This window comes from Megalobrama amblycephala, linkage group LG3 (genome assembly GCF_018812025.1).
Source record: "Megalobrama amblycephala isolate DHTTF-2021 linkage group LG3, ASM1881202v1, whole genome shotgun sequence".
Taxonomy (NCBI): domain Eukaryota; kingdom Metazoa; phylum Chordata; class Actinopteri; order Cypriniformes; family Xenocyprididae; genus Megalobrama; species Megalobrama amblycephala.
This window is the reverse complement of record NC_063046.1, coordinates 29479284-29496457: the sequence shown is the minus strand read 5'-3', so window position 1 is coordinate 29496457 and position 17174 is coordinate 29479284. Positions and strand designations below refer to the sequence as shown.

General features: G+C 37.5%; 2 protein-coding genes and 1 non-coding gene across 3 annotated transcripts; all 3 read left to right on the top strand.

Annotated features, from left to right (window-relative positions):
• Positions 1–3567: 3567 nt before the first annotated feature.
• Positions 3568–6205, top strand: cnep1r1 (CTD nuclear envelope phosphatase 1 regulatory subunit 1). Its single transcript, XM_048184992.1, has 6 exons — positions 3568–3724; positions 4692–4763; positions 4966–5039; positions 5121–5230; positions 5358–5412; positions 5527–6205. Exons 1-6 carry the CDS (start codon positions 3700–3702, stop codon positions 5566–5568), a joined length of 378 nt encoding a protein of 125 aa, XP_048040949.1. The 5' UTR covers positions 3568–3699; the 3' UTR covers positions 5569–6205.
• A 667-nt stretch (positions 6206–6872) lies between these two features.
• Positions 6873–16265, top strand: gpatch1 (G patch domain containing 1). Its single transcript, XM_048184991.1, is given in 22 exon segments — positions 6873–7029; positions 7181–7315; positions 7406–7491; positions 7585–7748; positions 7831–7928; positions 8040–8095; positions 8463–8708; positions 8811–8961; positions 9147–9208; positions 9210–9227; positions 9324–9528; positions 11223–11579; positions 11670–11848; positions 11968–12095; positions 13100–13220; positions 13222–13404; positions 14606–14848; positions 14850–14892; positions 15000–15134; positions 15603–15697; positions 15786–15922; positions 16058–16265. Coding segments are annotated over 22 exon segments (2940 nt in total). The 5' UTR covers positions 6873–6959; the 3' UTR covers positions 16086–16265.
• Positions 16266–17095: 830 nt separating this feature from the next.
• On the top strand, positions 17096–17169 carry trnat-agu. Its single transcript has one exon. It is a non-coding gene; the product is annotated as a tRNA-Thr (tRNA).
• Positions 17170–17174: the final 5 nt, after the last annotated feature.

The window sequence follows — 17174 nt, the reverse complement described above, 5'->3', positions numbered from 1 at the left end:
TTTCTGCTCTTCGCCCCTGCATGCGTCTGCTTTTCTTCTCAGCTAGTAAAAATCTAACAGTGTTTGTGAAGTTTTGTGAGCAAACATAGCCATCAATTTTGCCTGTTTGAGAACAATAATGACATTTGTTTATAGTATTCAGGGACAAAAAAGAAATAAATGAAAAGAGCAAAGAAAAAAAAACAAATATATGAACAAAAATTGAATAAATAGATAGAGTAAACACTTCAGCTTAAAATCTTTAGTTCATTTGCTGCCTTAACATTTTAAATATAATGAAATTGGCTGTCATTTCAGCTCATTGTTGAAACTGTTTAAATTATTTTCAAGTAGGTTCATGGAAAAACATTTGTTGCCATGACTTATTGATCATAATATTTTCTTTTTTCTTTTTTTTTTCTTTTTTACAGAGAATCTTACTATCCTAACTTTAAATAAGTTCAGGGTCATTAAAAAACAGATTTATAAACATACATTCAATTTAGCGAATTAGGAGGAAAAAACAGGCATAAAAGTAAACGTCTTGGCAGTTTTGGAATTTGATGTAGTTAAAATGGCTTGAACGGTAACACTTTACTTGAAGGGGTGTGCATAAGACTGACATGACACCTTCATAATCATGACATGACACGTGTCATGAATATGAAAGAGGTTTTATGCATGTTTATGACAACTGTCATTAAGTGTCATTCGCTCAATTATGTCATTTTTAATGCAAAGATGACATTGTTTGTGATGTCTGTGTTATGACAACTTGACATAAACCAATACATCATAACCTGTCAGTGTCTTTGTCATGACAACTTGACATTACCAAGACAACATAACCTGTCATAAACATGGCAGAGTAATTATCAAACTTAAACTACTTTGGTTTTTAACATTAACATTAACATTACATTATTTTGGTAGCACTTCAGTATAGGAAACACATATATAAACTATTAACTATGACTTTTCTGTCAATAAACTCCTAATGTACTGCTTCTAAATATAGTTAATTGTTAAGTTTAGGTATTGGGTAGGATTAAGAATCTAGAATAAGGTCATGCATAATAAGGCATTAATATGTGCTTAATAATTATTAATAAATAGTCAATATTCTAGTAGTATGCATGCTAATAGTAATAAGCAACTAGTTAAAAGACCCTAAAATAAAGTGTTACCATTATTTTATAACAGTGTCATTTTTTTAAGAAGTTTGAAATGGTCTATTATCTGACTTTCTATTGGAGGAAACTTTAAAAAAAAAATGAAATGAAAAATATTCATGACGCTGTTATAAAATTATGGGATTGGGATTGAACTTTATTGTCCAGTCTGTTTTCACAGAGAGGAAATTTTTCTTTTACACTGTAACATACATTCACTGCTTAGAAATCACATCACACATCAACAACACAATTCTATAATAAAACACTGTAAGAAAGAAAAATTGAAAATATCAACAGCCATTCTATTGTTTCAATTAAAATACTGTACGATTCAAGATAATCACTGCCAATGGAAAAAAAGATCTTTTATAGACATTTTTTCTAGCGCAATTGCCATTTTACCCATGAAATGATCGAACAAGCTCTGAAGTGGTTGTTGTTTTTGTCCAGTAATCTTATTTGCTTGATTAATTATTTGTGAGAGTTTGTTCTTTTGTTTTAAGTGTTAGATTGCCGTACCATGAAACAATATTATATGTGAGAATACTCTCTATCATTGATCGATATAACATAGTTAGGGTCTGCTGACCGATATTAAAGCTTCTCAGTTTCCTGAGGAGACCCAGGCGTTGTCGTGCTTTTTTATAAATGTACTCCACATTACTTTCAAAATTAAGTTTCTCATCTATAATTGTACCCAAATATTTAAAATTCGAGACCTGCTCTACAGTTTTTTCCTTTATGACAACTGGTTTATATTCAGATACGGTATCTACTCTTCTCAACTGATTTCTCAAACATAGCTCTTTTGTCTTTTCTATATTAAGATGTAAAAAACTACTCTCAAACCAACAGATAATACTGTCAATGTACTCAAAATATGAGGTGCAGTTCATTTCTTTCTGACATGAAACCAGTACCATATCATCGGCATATTTTATAAGGGTAAGGTTATCGTTCATTTATGTATACGGAAAAAAGTATTGGAGACAGTACACATCCCTGTGGTACCCCAGTATCTAAAACCAAGCAATCCGACATAACATTATTAACACAAACTCGCTGAGGACGACCTTTTAAAAACTCCTTAATCCATAAAATCATCCAACTACTAGCACCTAACTCATAGAGGCACTTTAAAAGAAGATGAGGTTGGACAGTATTAAAAGCAGATGAGAAATCCATGAAGAGTATTCGAACATAGGAATTTGAATTATCTAGATGATTTTGAACCTTATTTAAAAGAGTGAGAGAGGCATCCACAGTGCTCCTATTTGCCCAATAGGCAAATTGCATGGGGTCTATGCATGTCTCGATTTGGGATAACAGTTCCTTACATACTATGCGCTCCATACATTTACACAGAATAGATGTGAGTACGATTGGGCGAAAGTCTTTGAGAGATTTAGCATTAGGTATTTTCAGCACCGGGATGACAATGGAATTCTTCCAGGCTAATGGTACAAAACCATTGTTCAGGAAGATTTGAAATAACCTTGTACACACATGTCCAAGTTGTGCTGCACATTCTTTCAGGACTTTCCCCTTCAGGCCATCTGGGCCAGATGCCTTATACGGTTTAATTTTATGAAGCACTGTGACAACCTCCCTCTCCTGTATAATCATAGGCTGTGATTGAGTCATGGTCATCATTAATTCATTACTAACAGACAAATCATCATCATTAAAATCATTATCAAATCGTGAATAAAAAATATTAAGATTATTTGCAAGACAATGAGGGTCTTCATGTTTTTGAACTCTTTTCTTTTGTCTACCCATCATTGTATTCAAACCCTTCCATGCGTCTCTTACATTCCCTGTTTTTAATTTCTCTTCAACATTCTCTTTATATTCCGAACGTCCCAGAGGTGGGTATAGCTTTGGCACATATGCACCTTCCACGTTACCAAAGCATTTGTCCAGAGTCTTAACCAGTCTTGTCGGACAGGTTACATATTGCTCAAGATTTGGCAACAGCGTAGATACATTGCATTTATTAAAATCTCCAAGCAAGAAGACTGTTTGTCAGAGTATTGTCACTTAATGACATTTTAATGACAAGTTCAATTTGTACCACTGTACTTGAGGTCAAGATACATATTTATGACACTATTATAATGGCCTCATGACAGCCATTGTCAAAACCAACCACATGACAGTTTAATGTAATGTTAACCCATAAAGCTAAATAATCTCAAGTTGTCATGACAAAGACACTGACAGGTTATTATGTATTGGTTTATGTCAAGTTGTCATAACTCGGACATCTCAAACAATGTCATCTTTGTCATAAACATGCATAAAACCTCCTTCATATTCATGACATGTGTCATGTCATAATTATGAAGGTGTCATGTCAGTCTTATGCACACCCCTTCAAGTAAAGTGTTACCCAAATGACTAACATGTTTCTTTAAGATGACGCATTCCTCTCTAGTAGCCAATGAGAAGAGAGCTTCTGCGATTGGCTGGTGCCCGCTGACGGTAGTTGAGTGTGTCTGCAGGCCTGAACTGAGCGTCCACAGCACTGGTGGGAAAAGCAATGAATTCATTAGAACAAGCCGAAGGTACTTTTCAGTAGATAGATTATTAATTCAATGCACTCATCTCCAGGTGTCATTTTCATATATTAGCAGAGCATCCACGTGTTTGTTATGGCATGTTAGATGTATTATGTTGACACTGGGCTGCTAGCATGTAGGCTAAGACTCTCAGGTTATCACCGAGATCTCGGAAAAACTGATGCCTCAACAAGAAGTGCAGCTCTTCTGTCATTGTACAGTCCGGGTATTGGATTTAAACATTGTTGGTCAGTCATAACACCACTATACCAGACACTGACGTATAACACATGCCAGTTAGTGTACATTGTTCATTATATTTCACAAAATTTTGAATCCATAAAGCTGCCTGTGCCTTGATATGCCTGGTACAGCTGATATTTATGTCCCTATAAACTCAATCAATGTTATTTAGTCTCTCATCAGTCTATTTGCCTTTCTGTATTTTTAGCTCTTGTTAATGCATTTTTCAAAGTGATGTGGAACTGCAGCATGGTGACTTAAAGGAGTAATTTACCGCTGGCAATGTGGGCTTTTAATAAAATTTGACTGTCTATGCAGTAGAAAGGTTAAATGATTTTGAAAATGGTGTTACATGACCAAAAAGATCTGTGGTGTTTAGTTTTGCCAGAAAGGTAGGGAAACTCCAACACCCATAATTCTCTGGGCTCGATCCCATTGTCTGCAGACTGGAATGCAAAAATGCGGAAGTATGATCTATAGTTTTAACAAGCCCTTTATAGCTGACAAACATTGCATACACCATATACATACATATATAAATATATATTACACATTCATACATATTACTGACATTCTAACAATACAAAGCTGGATGAAATCCAGTGAACTTGTCCTCTGGAAATAAATTTAAAAAAAAACTAAATTGTGTTTGGGTTCTGCCTCAATATTTTAAAAAGAGAGAGATTGGATGTAAGTACTGTGCTGATATAAATGTTTTTCTCATCCCCAGACCTGAAGGCTTTTGAGAGGAGACTGACAGAGTATGTGTCTTGTTTGCAGCCGGCTACAGGTCGTTGGCGCAGTAAGTCAGTCCATCTTGCCTGGTCAAATCTTTACTGAATCTGTCTCAAGCCATTTAAAACCTGGATTATGCACCTATACTCTGAGCCAAGAAGTGTACACACTTACTGAGTGTTCATAACTCTCATATATCCACAAAGATTGGTTTTATTGTGCAATACACTGCCTCATTTAAATTCATGAATTCTGTCTTCTTTTTGCAGTGATTTTGATTGTGGTGTCAGTGTGCACAGCCACGGGAGCCTGGAACTGGCTTATAGATCCAGACACTCAGAAAGTATGTGAAATTAAAAGATGTTGCAATAAAATCAGATTATCATCTGATTTTGCATTAGTCTTTTGTCATCTCTCTCCACAGGTTTCTTTCTTCTCATCTTTATGGAATCATCCATTTTTCACTATCAGCTGTGTGACACTCATTGGCCTTTTCTTTGCTGGAATACACAAACGAGTCGTTGCGCCATCTATGTATCCTTCTCAATGCTGGAAATTTGCAGTGGTGTTCGTTGTGCTCAGCCGTTCTATTGAGTATTAGCAATTCCAAGACTGCAGATTATCAGTGACTACTGGATCTCTCCTTAACTTCTTGTTACAGTATTGCAGCACGCTGCCGAACAGTACTAGCGGAATATAACATGTCCTGTGATGATGTGAGTACTTCTGTCCTTTGCATTGCCCTTTATGATCTCTCAATTTCACTGATTTAAGAATTCAAAGACACTTTTCTTGTGCATTCATTTGTATTTTTCCCCCTCTTATGCTAGACGGGGAAACTTATCCTGAAACCACGGCCTCATATCCAATAGCACCTTGAAGAGATGGAAGTGGAGAGTATTTCATATCAACATTAATTAAAGATTGCACATCGGCCTCAGTGCCGAGGATATTATCCAAAGTGTGTGGGGATCCACTTCCCAAATAGGACTCTAACTTCCCATTGCAATATATGAAGAAGCAATGGGAGCTCAAAAGGAAACATTTTGAAGGAAAAAAAATGGTTTCTGCTATTTTTAAATAACATCCTTATTTTTCTTTTGGAAAATTTGAGTTTTATTTGATTGTGGGTTTTGATATCCTCATCTGTAATACTGTGGTCTTATTTTAGATGCATACGGTGTATGTTTTTTTAAGTAAATTGCTGAACACATAATAAATATTAAAGTGTAGATATTTGTTCACTTTAAGCTGACTTTTACATGTAGGAAACATTTATGAAATGTTTATGCCTATTTAGGCATGATGCGCTGCTTTTTGTTGTTTTTAAAGAACATTTATGCGACCAAAGGCTGCACTAGTTTAACATAAAGGGTAACAGGCAAATGCATCTTAAGTGAGTGTCATGGTTGGCTGAGATTTTATTTACTTTCACTCCAGAGTTAAAATCTACATGAATATCTTAAAGTGAATTGTGTTGGCAATAATAAAAGTTGTTTGTTGTACAGAGCTTGTTGCTATTTGTTGTTATTAATGTCACTGAAACAGAACTAGTTAACATGAAAGCCAATGCGTCTGTCAGTTGAGACAGCTTATTAAGCTTATTAGTTATTCAAATCTAAGTTGGAAATTATTTTTCACTTATTTAAATCATCACGTATTCTTAACTTCACGCATATACTATAGGGCCTATAACATAAAATAAAGCATTTCAAGAAATCTACATTTATGCACATACTGGTGTTTTATTTTTAATGTAATTTTTTTCTCAGTTCGGTTTGTTGCAGCCGTGATACACTTAAAATATTTTATTAGAAGATATAAAACAATTCCTTCAGGACCTCAGTATAATTTAAGGTTACATTGAAATATACAGCATGGTTTCACAGACGGTTAATTCAATTAGGACATTGAAGTAGCTTTTATAAACATGCCTTAGAAAAAAACGTTACTGGTGTGCATCTTGAGACAAAACCATGGCACTGACATATTTTAAGATATCTCAGTGCAAGGTGCTTTCAGTTAAAACTGCTCAATAATGCATTTTAGTCTGAGACTAGGCTTAAGCCTTTTTCTTTAAAACCGGGGGTATGAATCTTAACAATCGAAACCATTATGAATCGTTCATGTCGGTGAGTTGACTCGAGAACCGCTTGGACCGACTTATGTTGTGATTCCGTTGAAGTGATTCGAGTCAAAAGAACGATTGATTTACGAATCGGACATCGCAAGAGCTCATGCGGCCACCGTACTTATTGTAAACATGGCGTCCGACGAAGATAGTGATGAGGATTTCGTGACTTACGGAACTCCTTTAGAGCCTCTGGAAGAAGGTACTATATGTGTACAATGAAGCTGTCATTTGTTTGAATTTGCAGGTTTTTAATGCATAAGAGCCGTGAATATTTAATGAAAACAGCAGGCGCTGAAATTTCACACTTTCCTAGTTATCAATTCCACGTTGCTCGTATGTGTTTATTTCAGATGAACCCAGCAGAAAACCAGTACCTGTACACGAGCAGACGGTTAAAGATGAGAAGGGTCGATACAAGAGATTTCACGGAGCTTTCACTGGTGGCTTCTCCGCTGGTTATTTTAACACAGTGGGCACCAAAGAAGGTCAGTGCCAGCCTTGCTTGGTGCAGTTAATGCTTTTGATTCTATTAACCGGGTCTTGTCGTAGTTTAACTAGTCTGCTCTGTACTTTAGGCTGGGCACCATCAACATTTGTATCAACTCGACAGCAAAAGGCAGAGAGACAGAATGCTAGACCAGAGGACTTTATGGATGAGGAGGTAAGTGTGTGAATCTCAGTTCTCACACTTCAGTAATACTGTAAAGTTCTTGGTGTGTAATTTTTTTCAAATACAGAATATGTTTTGTTTAAGGATTTTAGTGAGCATGGTATTGCCCCAAGAGAGATTATCACTACAGATGATTTTGCATCGGAGAGGAAGGATCAGTTAAAAGACAAAGCACGAGCCGTCAGCTCTCTTGCTGCTCTGATACCTGGAGACACTGGACTGCTGGAGGAGCTTATTGCCCCTGCACGGTATGCACCACTCTAACTAATATGGCCTAACTATAATGTAATTGAAGACTAAACTTATTACATGCCATTGTGTAATTGCCAGGTCATCTATTGGTGTGGAGCTGCTGAGAAAAATGGGCTGGAAAGATGGCCAGGGGGTGGGACCAAGACTGAAGAGAAAGCAACCCAAGCAAAAAACTGGTGATGAGAGAAGATATCACAGATGTTTTGTTTTTTTCTGAAGTGCCATTTTGTACTGAGCACCATGTTAACATTTCAAGAAGCTTAGCTTTGCTCTTTCTCGTCTTTCAGATGTGGTTAGAGCTTATGGCTGTGCTTTGCCGCCCAATGGATCAGAGGAATCTGAGGTGAATATTGTTTAATGTTTATAATGGCTGCATCCGAAATCGCATGCTCTCTGAGTAGGTACTCCTTTTGAATAAGTACTTACTTTATGACCGTTAAAAAATTATGTTCTATATAGTTGCTTCACTGCTATACACAAATCTCTCCTGTGGGCTCATTGGATAGTAAAGAGTCAGTCATATGTGCACTTCAGAATCTCAGTCATCCAGGTGCTTTTTGCCTACCGTTTTATGAATTCTGACATACTACTCATTTCACATACTGTTTTTTCACTTAGGATATAGTAGAGAAGTTTGCATTATTCGGAGGCAGCATATGTGATTATTATGTAAAGAATGTAGTCAGACTGAAAAACCTTTTTTTGTTCAGGAGGAGGATGATGAATTTGCTCCAGAGAATGTGACCTTTGCCCCCAAAGATGTGATCCCAGTGGACTTCACCCCTAAAGTGGACTCCCATGGTCTGGGTTACAGAGGGCTGAACCCTCTACAGGCCTTGGGTGGCGAGTCAGGTTCAGGACACATAAACCTCTTCACGCTTCACTCTGACAGAACAACCAGCTTATTTGGAGACAGAAAATCAGGACGACAACGCAGGGGCGGGATTGGAGGACAGGTAATGCCAAAGTGCCGTGCAAAGTACAATCAGTATTGGCCTAGAAAACTAAATTTGAACACTTCCATTAGAAGAAACATGCTGACATCAGTGTATATGTAGGCTTTTGGAGTTGGTGCTATGGAGGAGGAAGATACCGATATTTATCATAAAGACTCCATGTCCAACTACGATACTGTGCTGGGAGGAGAAGAGCCAGGGGATGGACTCTTCGGATGGACTGCTCCCCAGCAGTACACCAGGAAGAAGAATGGTTGGTGACAGGAAGTCCTTAGCTGTGTCCTCATAATGTCATGATGCATTTACTCTGCATCATGATGTCAGAACTGGGTGCTATTTGAGTGTCTTTTGTAATGTGACCATACTCTTTCATGTGAAATTGTAGGCTTAGCAGGAAAGATGGCTCCTCTATGACAGATGTTTTTGTTTTTGTTCCAGACTCAAAAAGAGACGTGGCGTATTCGGGCAGAATTCTGGAGGGGTTTACATTGGCCTCCCAAAGTCACAGAGATTAAAACTGTAAAATATACAGCACTAGGCTTTAATTTCCTATATTACCTTATTTAATGTGAAAAAGTTGTGCTGTTAAATTAGGCTCACTGGTTTTGTTTTTAGGTCTATCCTCCCCCTGATCTCCCCCGTGATTATCGGCCTGTACACTACTTCCGTCCAGTGGTTGATCCATCCACTGTCAGCCCCATTGTTGCCCAGGCACTGCAGGCTTCACGTGGACACCTATCACAGGATGCACCACAGCAGGGTCGTCACAAATTAGACTCTACTCAGAGACGTGACATGCTTGGAGAAACGCCTCTACAGGGTAAGGATGTCTATGTGTATCTGCTGAGGTTGTTTAAGAGTGATTTGAATGATAGATTTGTGATTGCAGGTGGATTCCGATCAGGGCTGTCAAAATATCGCATTTTCATTACACGGTTACCAAAAGAATTTGCAATAACGATATGATCACATTATCTATAGAAACTTTGAAAAAAAAAAAAGAATAATGCTATCAGTCAAATTTATCTTTCACTTTATTTTGTGTTTTCTCACAAAGAATCAGCCAAAGAATCACTCAAAATCTGTAGGGAGGTGGAGAGAGAGTTTCGTTCAGGAAGCTAGATCAAGTGTAACTGTACAAATGCATACAAAAAAAGAACTTACTGTTGATCAGCTCTTCTTGCTGACTGGGATAGGTAGGGGTAGTGTGTCTTGCTTTCGTCTGTCATCTCCATTTTATAACGTGTGGCAACCAGCAATAAGGTGCAATACCACCACCTACTATCTGTCAACCAGATAGTTACTGGCACTGGATTACATTATTATTAATATCCTGTACGTTTCAGATATCATACCTTCCTCGTTAGTCCAAAAACAGCTTTTATTGAAACAAATCTCCCAAAACAATTTTGTCTCAGTATGACGCAATAGTGCGACAAAAAGCCGCATCTGCAGAAGATTAACACCTACTTCTACACCATTGGCTCTTTAGCCCCACCCACCAATTCACGTATGTCATGTAGTAGTAAATACGAGAGAGATGCAAATACAGGATTGCTCCAGCAACACTTGATTTTTAATAAAGTTTCAGATCGCATCAGTAAGACACTGTTTGATTGTTCGCTTCGTTATACTGCAGATTCGTTTTTTTAACACATTAATTTTTTTTAAAGACACAGTTCAACACAGACTTTTCAGAGAGACTAAGAATAAAAGATGATGCAGTGCTGACTATATTGGATCTGACTGTAATGTTGCAACACACAAGTGTGATTAACAATGTTTTTACTGTGTCACTATTGCTTTGCCTGTTACAGATCATTTGATATGTACTTTCAAAATGATGAACAATGAATATAAGAATGACAGTGCGTCAAATGATGGTACATACATTCATAATTCGTTTACACAAAACGCTGCAAGTCATCTTTTGTCTACTATAATTGTATTATCTCCAAGTACTTAAACTTTATTTGCCACAACCAAGACTTTTAAAGCATATGTAATATGCATAAATGTTTCAACTATGTAACGAGAGAACTTTTCTGTAGTGTCTTTGGTTCAACACTAATATAATGTAATAAAATACAATACTACGTCACAAGGAATAAATATAAAGAATATGATTAATAATTACCATGTGGAGTATCCTTGGTATTTGTGTAGTTTTCTTCTGATTTGGGATCAGACTCTGGCTTCAAACAGGTAATGGTGGGGAAATCGAAAATTATTTTAATATGCAAAGCTGTTACCCAATCATAACAGTGGGTGTTTACTTCCAAGTCTTGAATGCGGCACACGTGTTAAAACAGAGTGTTTCAAAGAGAGGGTTAAAAAAAACAGGATGAAAACTAGCTTATTACTTCTAAATTAGGGTGTTTTTTATTTAAAAATCTTGCTAACATTATTAAGTGGACCTCAAAGAACATTATAAGATTTTTAAAAAAATTACTCATTTAATACAATTTAGAACACAAACTTTTGTCTAAAATGTTTTGTTTTTATGTTCTATAGGCCCCAGTTCTGTGTTTGAGTTGCTTGACAGTAAGGACAGAGAGCGGCTGAATGAGATCCGCAGAGGGGCCGAGGGACTGAACAAGTCAGCGGGAAGCATTTCTTCAGCTGCGGATCGAGCTGCTGTGGTGGCTGCGGCTAAAGCAGCCGCTTTGCAGGCCCTGTCCAGCCGTTTCCAGTCAAACACCCCACAGCCTGATTCCCATACTCCTGCTTCATCTGAGTCCCAGATGGCTTTGAATGCTTGGTCTGGTCCCACTGCAGATGCTAGCAAAACATTTAAACCATTTGCAAACAATCCTCAGAAACAGGCCCGCTATGATCTGTACATCAACAAACTCAAACAGGGCAATAAAGGTGAATTTTAACATTTATGTTTGGTCTGATTTATCCTGGATTTTCCTAATCTGTGCTTGGCTAAATACCTGATTTCCACAATATTTGTAGATGCCCTGGAGTCGAGTCTGGACTGCTCCATGACGGAGTGGGAGAGAGGGAGAGAAAGGGACGAATTTGTACGCGCTGCATTACTCTATAAGCCCAGTAACTCTTCTCTCTCTTCACGCTTCACGCGTGGCAAACAAGAGGATGACACAGACAGTGTGGAGGTCGCACGGGATCAAGAGGTAAGAAGCTCCACCTTGAGTTCAAACAGCTAATCTTCGACATAAGAATCTTTTTGACACAAAAAATGTATAATTAAAAATAATAATAATAATTAATTGTGCTTTAATACTCTATTTAGAATGATGTGGATGACAAGCAGGCCGCTGTGAAGATGAAGATGTTTGGGAAACTGACCAGAGAAACATTTGAGTGGCACCCTGATAAACTATTGTGTAAAAGATTCAATATTCCAAACCCTTATCCAGGGTAAGAAGTAGACTTGTGAATCAAATCATATGATATATCTGAAGACATTCATTTACTATTGGAGTAAATTAAAGGTGCTATAGAGGATCTTTTCGTCGACTGAGAAACCAAAGACTGTTACTGAGTTTTTGTAATGAGCGCATGCGTAAGAATTTAGAGGGAACGCCTCCCAAAACTCGTGCACGAGTATCGGAACACGAGTGTTTACCACCAGCATTCGCTGTGTTGTGTTAGTGGATTCATTATGTCGGACTCACCGCAGGTAACTCATAATCTGCAGTTGTTACTCCTGTCTCCTGACAAAAACATTGCATGCGGCGCCTGTGGAGTGTGGAAAGTTACTGGAGCGCGCAATGGCAGTGATTGACAAGCCAGAGGGCCAATCCGCGCACGTCTCTCACAAGGAACGTCTCGGCAGTGATTGACAAGCCAGAGGGCCAATCGTTTACGCGATGATCGATCGCGTAAACGATTGGCTGATGTTTTTAAGGCCCTACCTCGTGCGCAGATGATGTATATTAATATTATTCCTTTCAGTGCACCTAATAAATAGTCTTTTATCAGTTAGTAAAGACAGTTTCAAGTAATATTGCAAAAATGTATAAAACAAAACATCCTCTTTAGCACCTTTAAGGACAAATATCTCTAATAAAAAACAAACGTACAAGAAATATTGGGAACAAAAAACTAATTGGGGAGAAAAAAACTTTCATATTAAATTGCAGCCTCAAAAATGCAATTACTGTTAATGCAATGTGTTTTTTATTTAGTTTTTTATTAGTCCAATTTATTTTATTTTTTTATTTTTTTTTATGGAAGGTATTTTTTGCCAACCTTTAAATTAATGGAATGATAAAAATGTAATTAAAATGATTACATGTTTAAGTTTAAATTATTATTATTATTATTATTATTGCTTTAGCATTAGGAAAGGTTTGTAATAAATGTATTTTTCAAGTTTCTTTTTCATTTGGAGTTTCATTTATCTTTTGTCTGTTTTGCAGGTCTAGTGTAGTGGGAATGCCTAAAATAAAGAGAGATAAGTACTCAGTCTTTAACTTCCTGTCCATAACGGATAGCAGCCAGGTCAGCAGGGAGGCCCCAAGTGCTCCCAAACCTCCCAGCCTCCAGCACAACCCTTCCCCGTTTGACTCCAGAAGTCTCCAATAAGAGATCCAGGTGGGACGTACCAGGGAAGGCATCTGAACCCAAAGACCCACTCAGTGCATTCCTCAGTGAAACTCGCAGTGAGGTTTCAGTGGCCCAGCAAAATGAAGCTGACACCCAACATACTTCTGTCACTCCAGAGGTACCAGTGGATGCTTGATTATTGCTTGATTATATTGATTTAACATGCCAATAAAGAGCCTCCCCTGAAGAAAAAATTCGGGATGTCACAATACTACACCCCTATTTTACAATGCCAAAAATCTAGCAGTCAGTACTGAACAGCATTCAAGTAAATATTGAACCACATAAATTGAATAATCAAATATAAAATAACTCTGCATACTCATAACTGTAAGTTAAATATAAATATAGATCAATGCTTTATTAAAGCTTTTCTTTTGTTGTTTGATTATCATTAATTATACAGACAGCCAATAGAAGACAATAGCAGGTTTTAAAGGATTATTTCACTTTTAAAATTAAAATTTCCTGATAATTTACTCACCCCCATGTCATCCAAGATGTTCACGTCTTTCTTTCTTCAGTCGAAAAGAAATTAAGGTTTTTGATGAAAACATCCCAGGATTTTTCTCCATATAGTGGACTTCAAGTGGCCTCCAAACAGTTGAAGGTCAAAATTACAGTTTCAGTGCAGCTTCAAAGTGTTCTACACGATCCCAGATGAAAAATAAGGGTCTTATCTAAAGAAACCATCAATCATTTTCTAAAAAAAAAATTTAATTTTATACATTTTAACCATAAATGTTCATCTTGAACTAGCTCTCTTCTTCACATTCACATAACCGACTGTGCTTATGTGAATGTTCACCAAGATGGGCATTTTGACATAACTGTGTGTATTTGAACGTTTATGTGTAATAAGCTGCGAAAATCTGACACTCGCGAGAGGCGGTTATGTGTGTGCGATTTGGTTGAGAGCGCACTGACTGAAGACCGTATCTCAGCTCGCTCGAGTTGGCCACTTCATAATTTAAAACCGCTTGAATTCATAAATTGAATTGCCATGATATAAAACGATGTGCGCTAAAGTCTTGTTTTGCACCATGCAGCTCACTTGCAGAGCATGTGGATACTATGGATGTGAAGCCATTTGCGCATTTTGAGAGAGAGAGAGAATGTCTCACAGAAAGTTTTAAAATTACTAATTTGTTCTGATAATCTGTTTGGGTTCAACCTACATGCAATAGTCCATAAATGTTCGATACTATTAGTACTTACAGTACTGTAGAAAAACAAGTACCGTCAAGTACATTTTAAAATGTTGATACCGACTTGGTACCGAAGTATCAGTTCTTATGACATCCCTGATGTCTGTGCAGGTAAAAGTGAAACAGTCCGATGGGCAGCAGATTGAACAAAAGACTGAAGAGGAGGAGGAGGAGAAGGAAGAGGATGAAGAAGAGGTGAGGCCTCCGATGGATCTCTTTAAAGCCATCTTTGCCAACTCGTCAGATGAGAAGAGCTCATCGTCATCTGAAGATGACGGCGAGGAAGATGAAGAGGTGGCTTTTTCAACATCTGAACCAATTCAAAGCAGTGCAGGAACGGTGAACCCACTCGTCTCAGGCTCAGATCAGTCCTGTTCCTGACGTCAGCAAAGTGACAGGTATAATCTAAATATGCTTTATATGAGCAGTTCTACAAAAACCTCTTTCAATGATTCAGATGGCATTGTCATAAGCATTTATTGACTTTATTTACTCTTCCCCTCAGATCTGAAGCATCTTACAGTTCAGAACATGCCATCTGCTGAAACTACAGCACAGAACACTCAGTCCTCTGTTAATGCACCTGTTAAATCACAAGGCCTGGATGAAGAAGAGTTTGGCCCCAGACTGCCACCACCTGGTCAGTCACTATAACCACTACATCACCACCACCCTCAATTTATCATATAAACCAGGGGTGTCCAAACTCAGTCCTGGAGGGCCACTGTCCTACAAAGTTTAGCTCCAGCTTGACTCAACACACCTGTCTGGAACACTAGTATGCCTAGTAGACCTTGATTTTCTGGTTCAGGAGTGTTTAATTGGGGTTGGAACTCTGCAGGACAGGAGCAGGATTGGACACCCCTGATGTAGACACTGTGAGACTACATTGAAGCAATAATATTAACTTTTTTTTGTTAAATAATAATGATTTCAGCTCAATCTCACAAGACATAGTTTCTTTACAAGACTATATATACTATCTGATATTTTTGAAAATACAGGTACAGTAATTTTAGAGTTATTACTTTTCTCTTTCATCCAGAATATTGTAGTAGCCCGTTTTTAATGCTAACATAAAGTTTTACATTGTACTTCTCATTATCAGGTCTTGTGCCACCTGCACGCTCACCGCAGCTGAAGAAACAGAAGAAAAAAGATAAAGAGAAACACAGAGCCAAGAAACACAAGAAAGAGAAAAAGGTAGTTTTTCTGGAACAGAATTATTCGGTCCGAGTGACAGGCTTCTTTGCAAAACTAGAAATTACATTGTTTCTCTATCTTTTCTCAGAAGAAAAAGAACAAGAAACATAAGCATAAAGGGAAACAGAAGAAGAGGGTGGAGGAGTCCAATAGCAGCTCAGACGACACTGACTCCAACAGTGAAGATGAAAATAGAGTTGTGTCTACTAGTGAACTGCTTCAGAGGTCAGAGCTCATATTTGCAATCATATAGCATTTTATAATGCATCTTTTAAATGGTAATGGTTTCTTGGTTTATATATATTTGTAATTTAACAGTTTGAAGGATGATTTCTCTCTCTCTTTCTCTCTCTGGCTTAGGTTAAAAAACATCAAGAACAAGATATAGAAGAATTGGGAGTGAGGACGTTGTCTTACGGAAACGTCAAGATAATACAGTGAATTCTAATATTGTGTGTGTGTGTGTGTGTGTGTTTGTTGGTGCATTTATTTACACAAGTGTACCTGATGGCAGAATGTGTAATGATTGCAGATATTTTTTAATAAAAAACATTAAAATGTCAACAAACACAATGTGATTAACCTTATTGTAACGCAACAATAATTTGACCATATGCTGTTGTTTAAGATTCATGTTACTATAAAAGCAATTATGGTACAAATTGAAATGTAAAATAAAGCTTTTCTCTGCTTTATTAACTGGAAAGTTGCTGACAGTTTAGGTGCAATAACCGATAAAATTCACCTGATGTCAAGAAAGAACCAAAGGAGGAAAGCTCAAAAGGGAAGATCCAGGTAAAACTTAAAAACTGTGTGTCAGAACTGTAGGCTACCTACTTATGAACTTTTTGAGACATGAGTTTACATGAAGTGTTTAGCGCCTTTAATTAACTGTTCTACCCTGTCTCTTTTTTCACTGTTATGCATCAATTTCATAGACTGTAAAAGATCAATGTAAAAGCACGTGTATTACGTGTTTAGTGTAGGCATGCGCGTTTGGCGCGAGTGCTCGGTAAAAGAATGCGTATGTGCGCAGGCGTGTAATCTGTAAGTGACATCACTCGCATGTCCCACCCGCAAATTACACCTATGGATTAAAAATATTGCTAATTCCAATTTAGACTATATGAATCTAGACTGAATAACGTTACTAGCTGGTTAGTTAAAATGACTTGAAATCAATATTCAGGGATTGACTTGATAGGTAGCGTAGAACCTGCTTACTCTACTCAAACAATATATTAAATATAATTTCCTCATTAGGGGCTGAGCCCCCTAACATTGAAATTCTAGAATCGCGCCTGCAAGCGCGCACATTTATATAATCTTATAATGTGTAGCCACGCAGCGTGTCTACACCGCAGTATATATGGCTCAGGTACTGACCAATCACACATCGGCGCCGTGGCTTAGTTGGTTAAAGCGCCTGTCTAGTAAACAGGAGATCCTGGGTTCGAATCCCAGCGGTGCCTTTTGT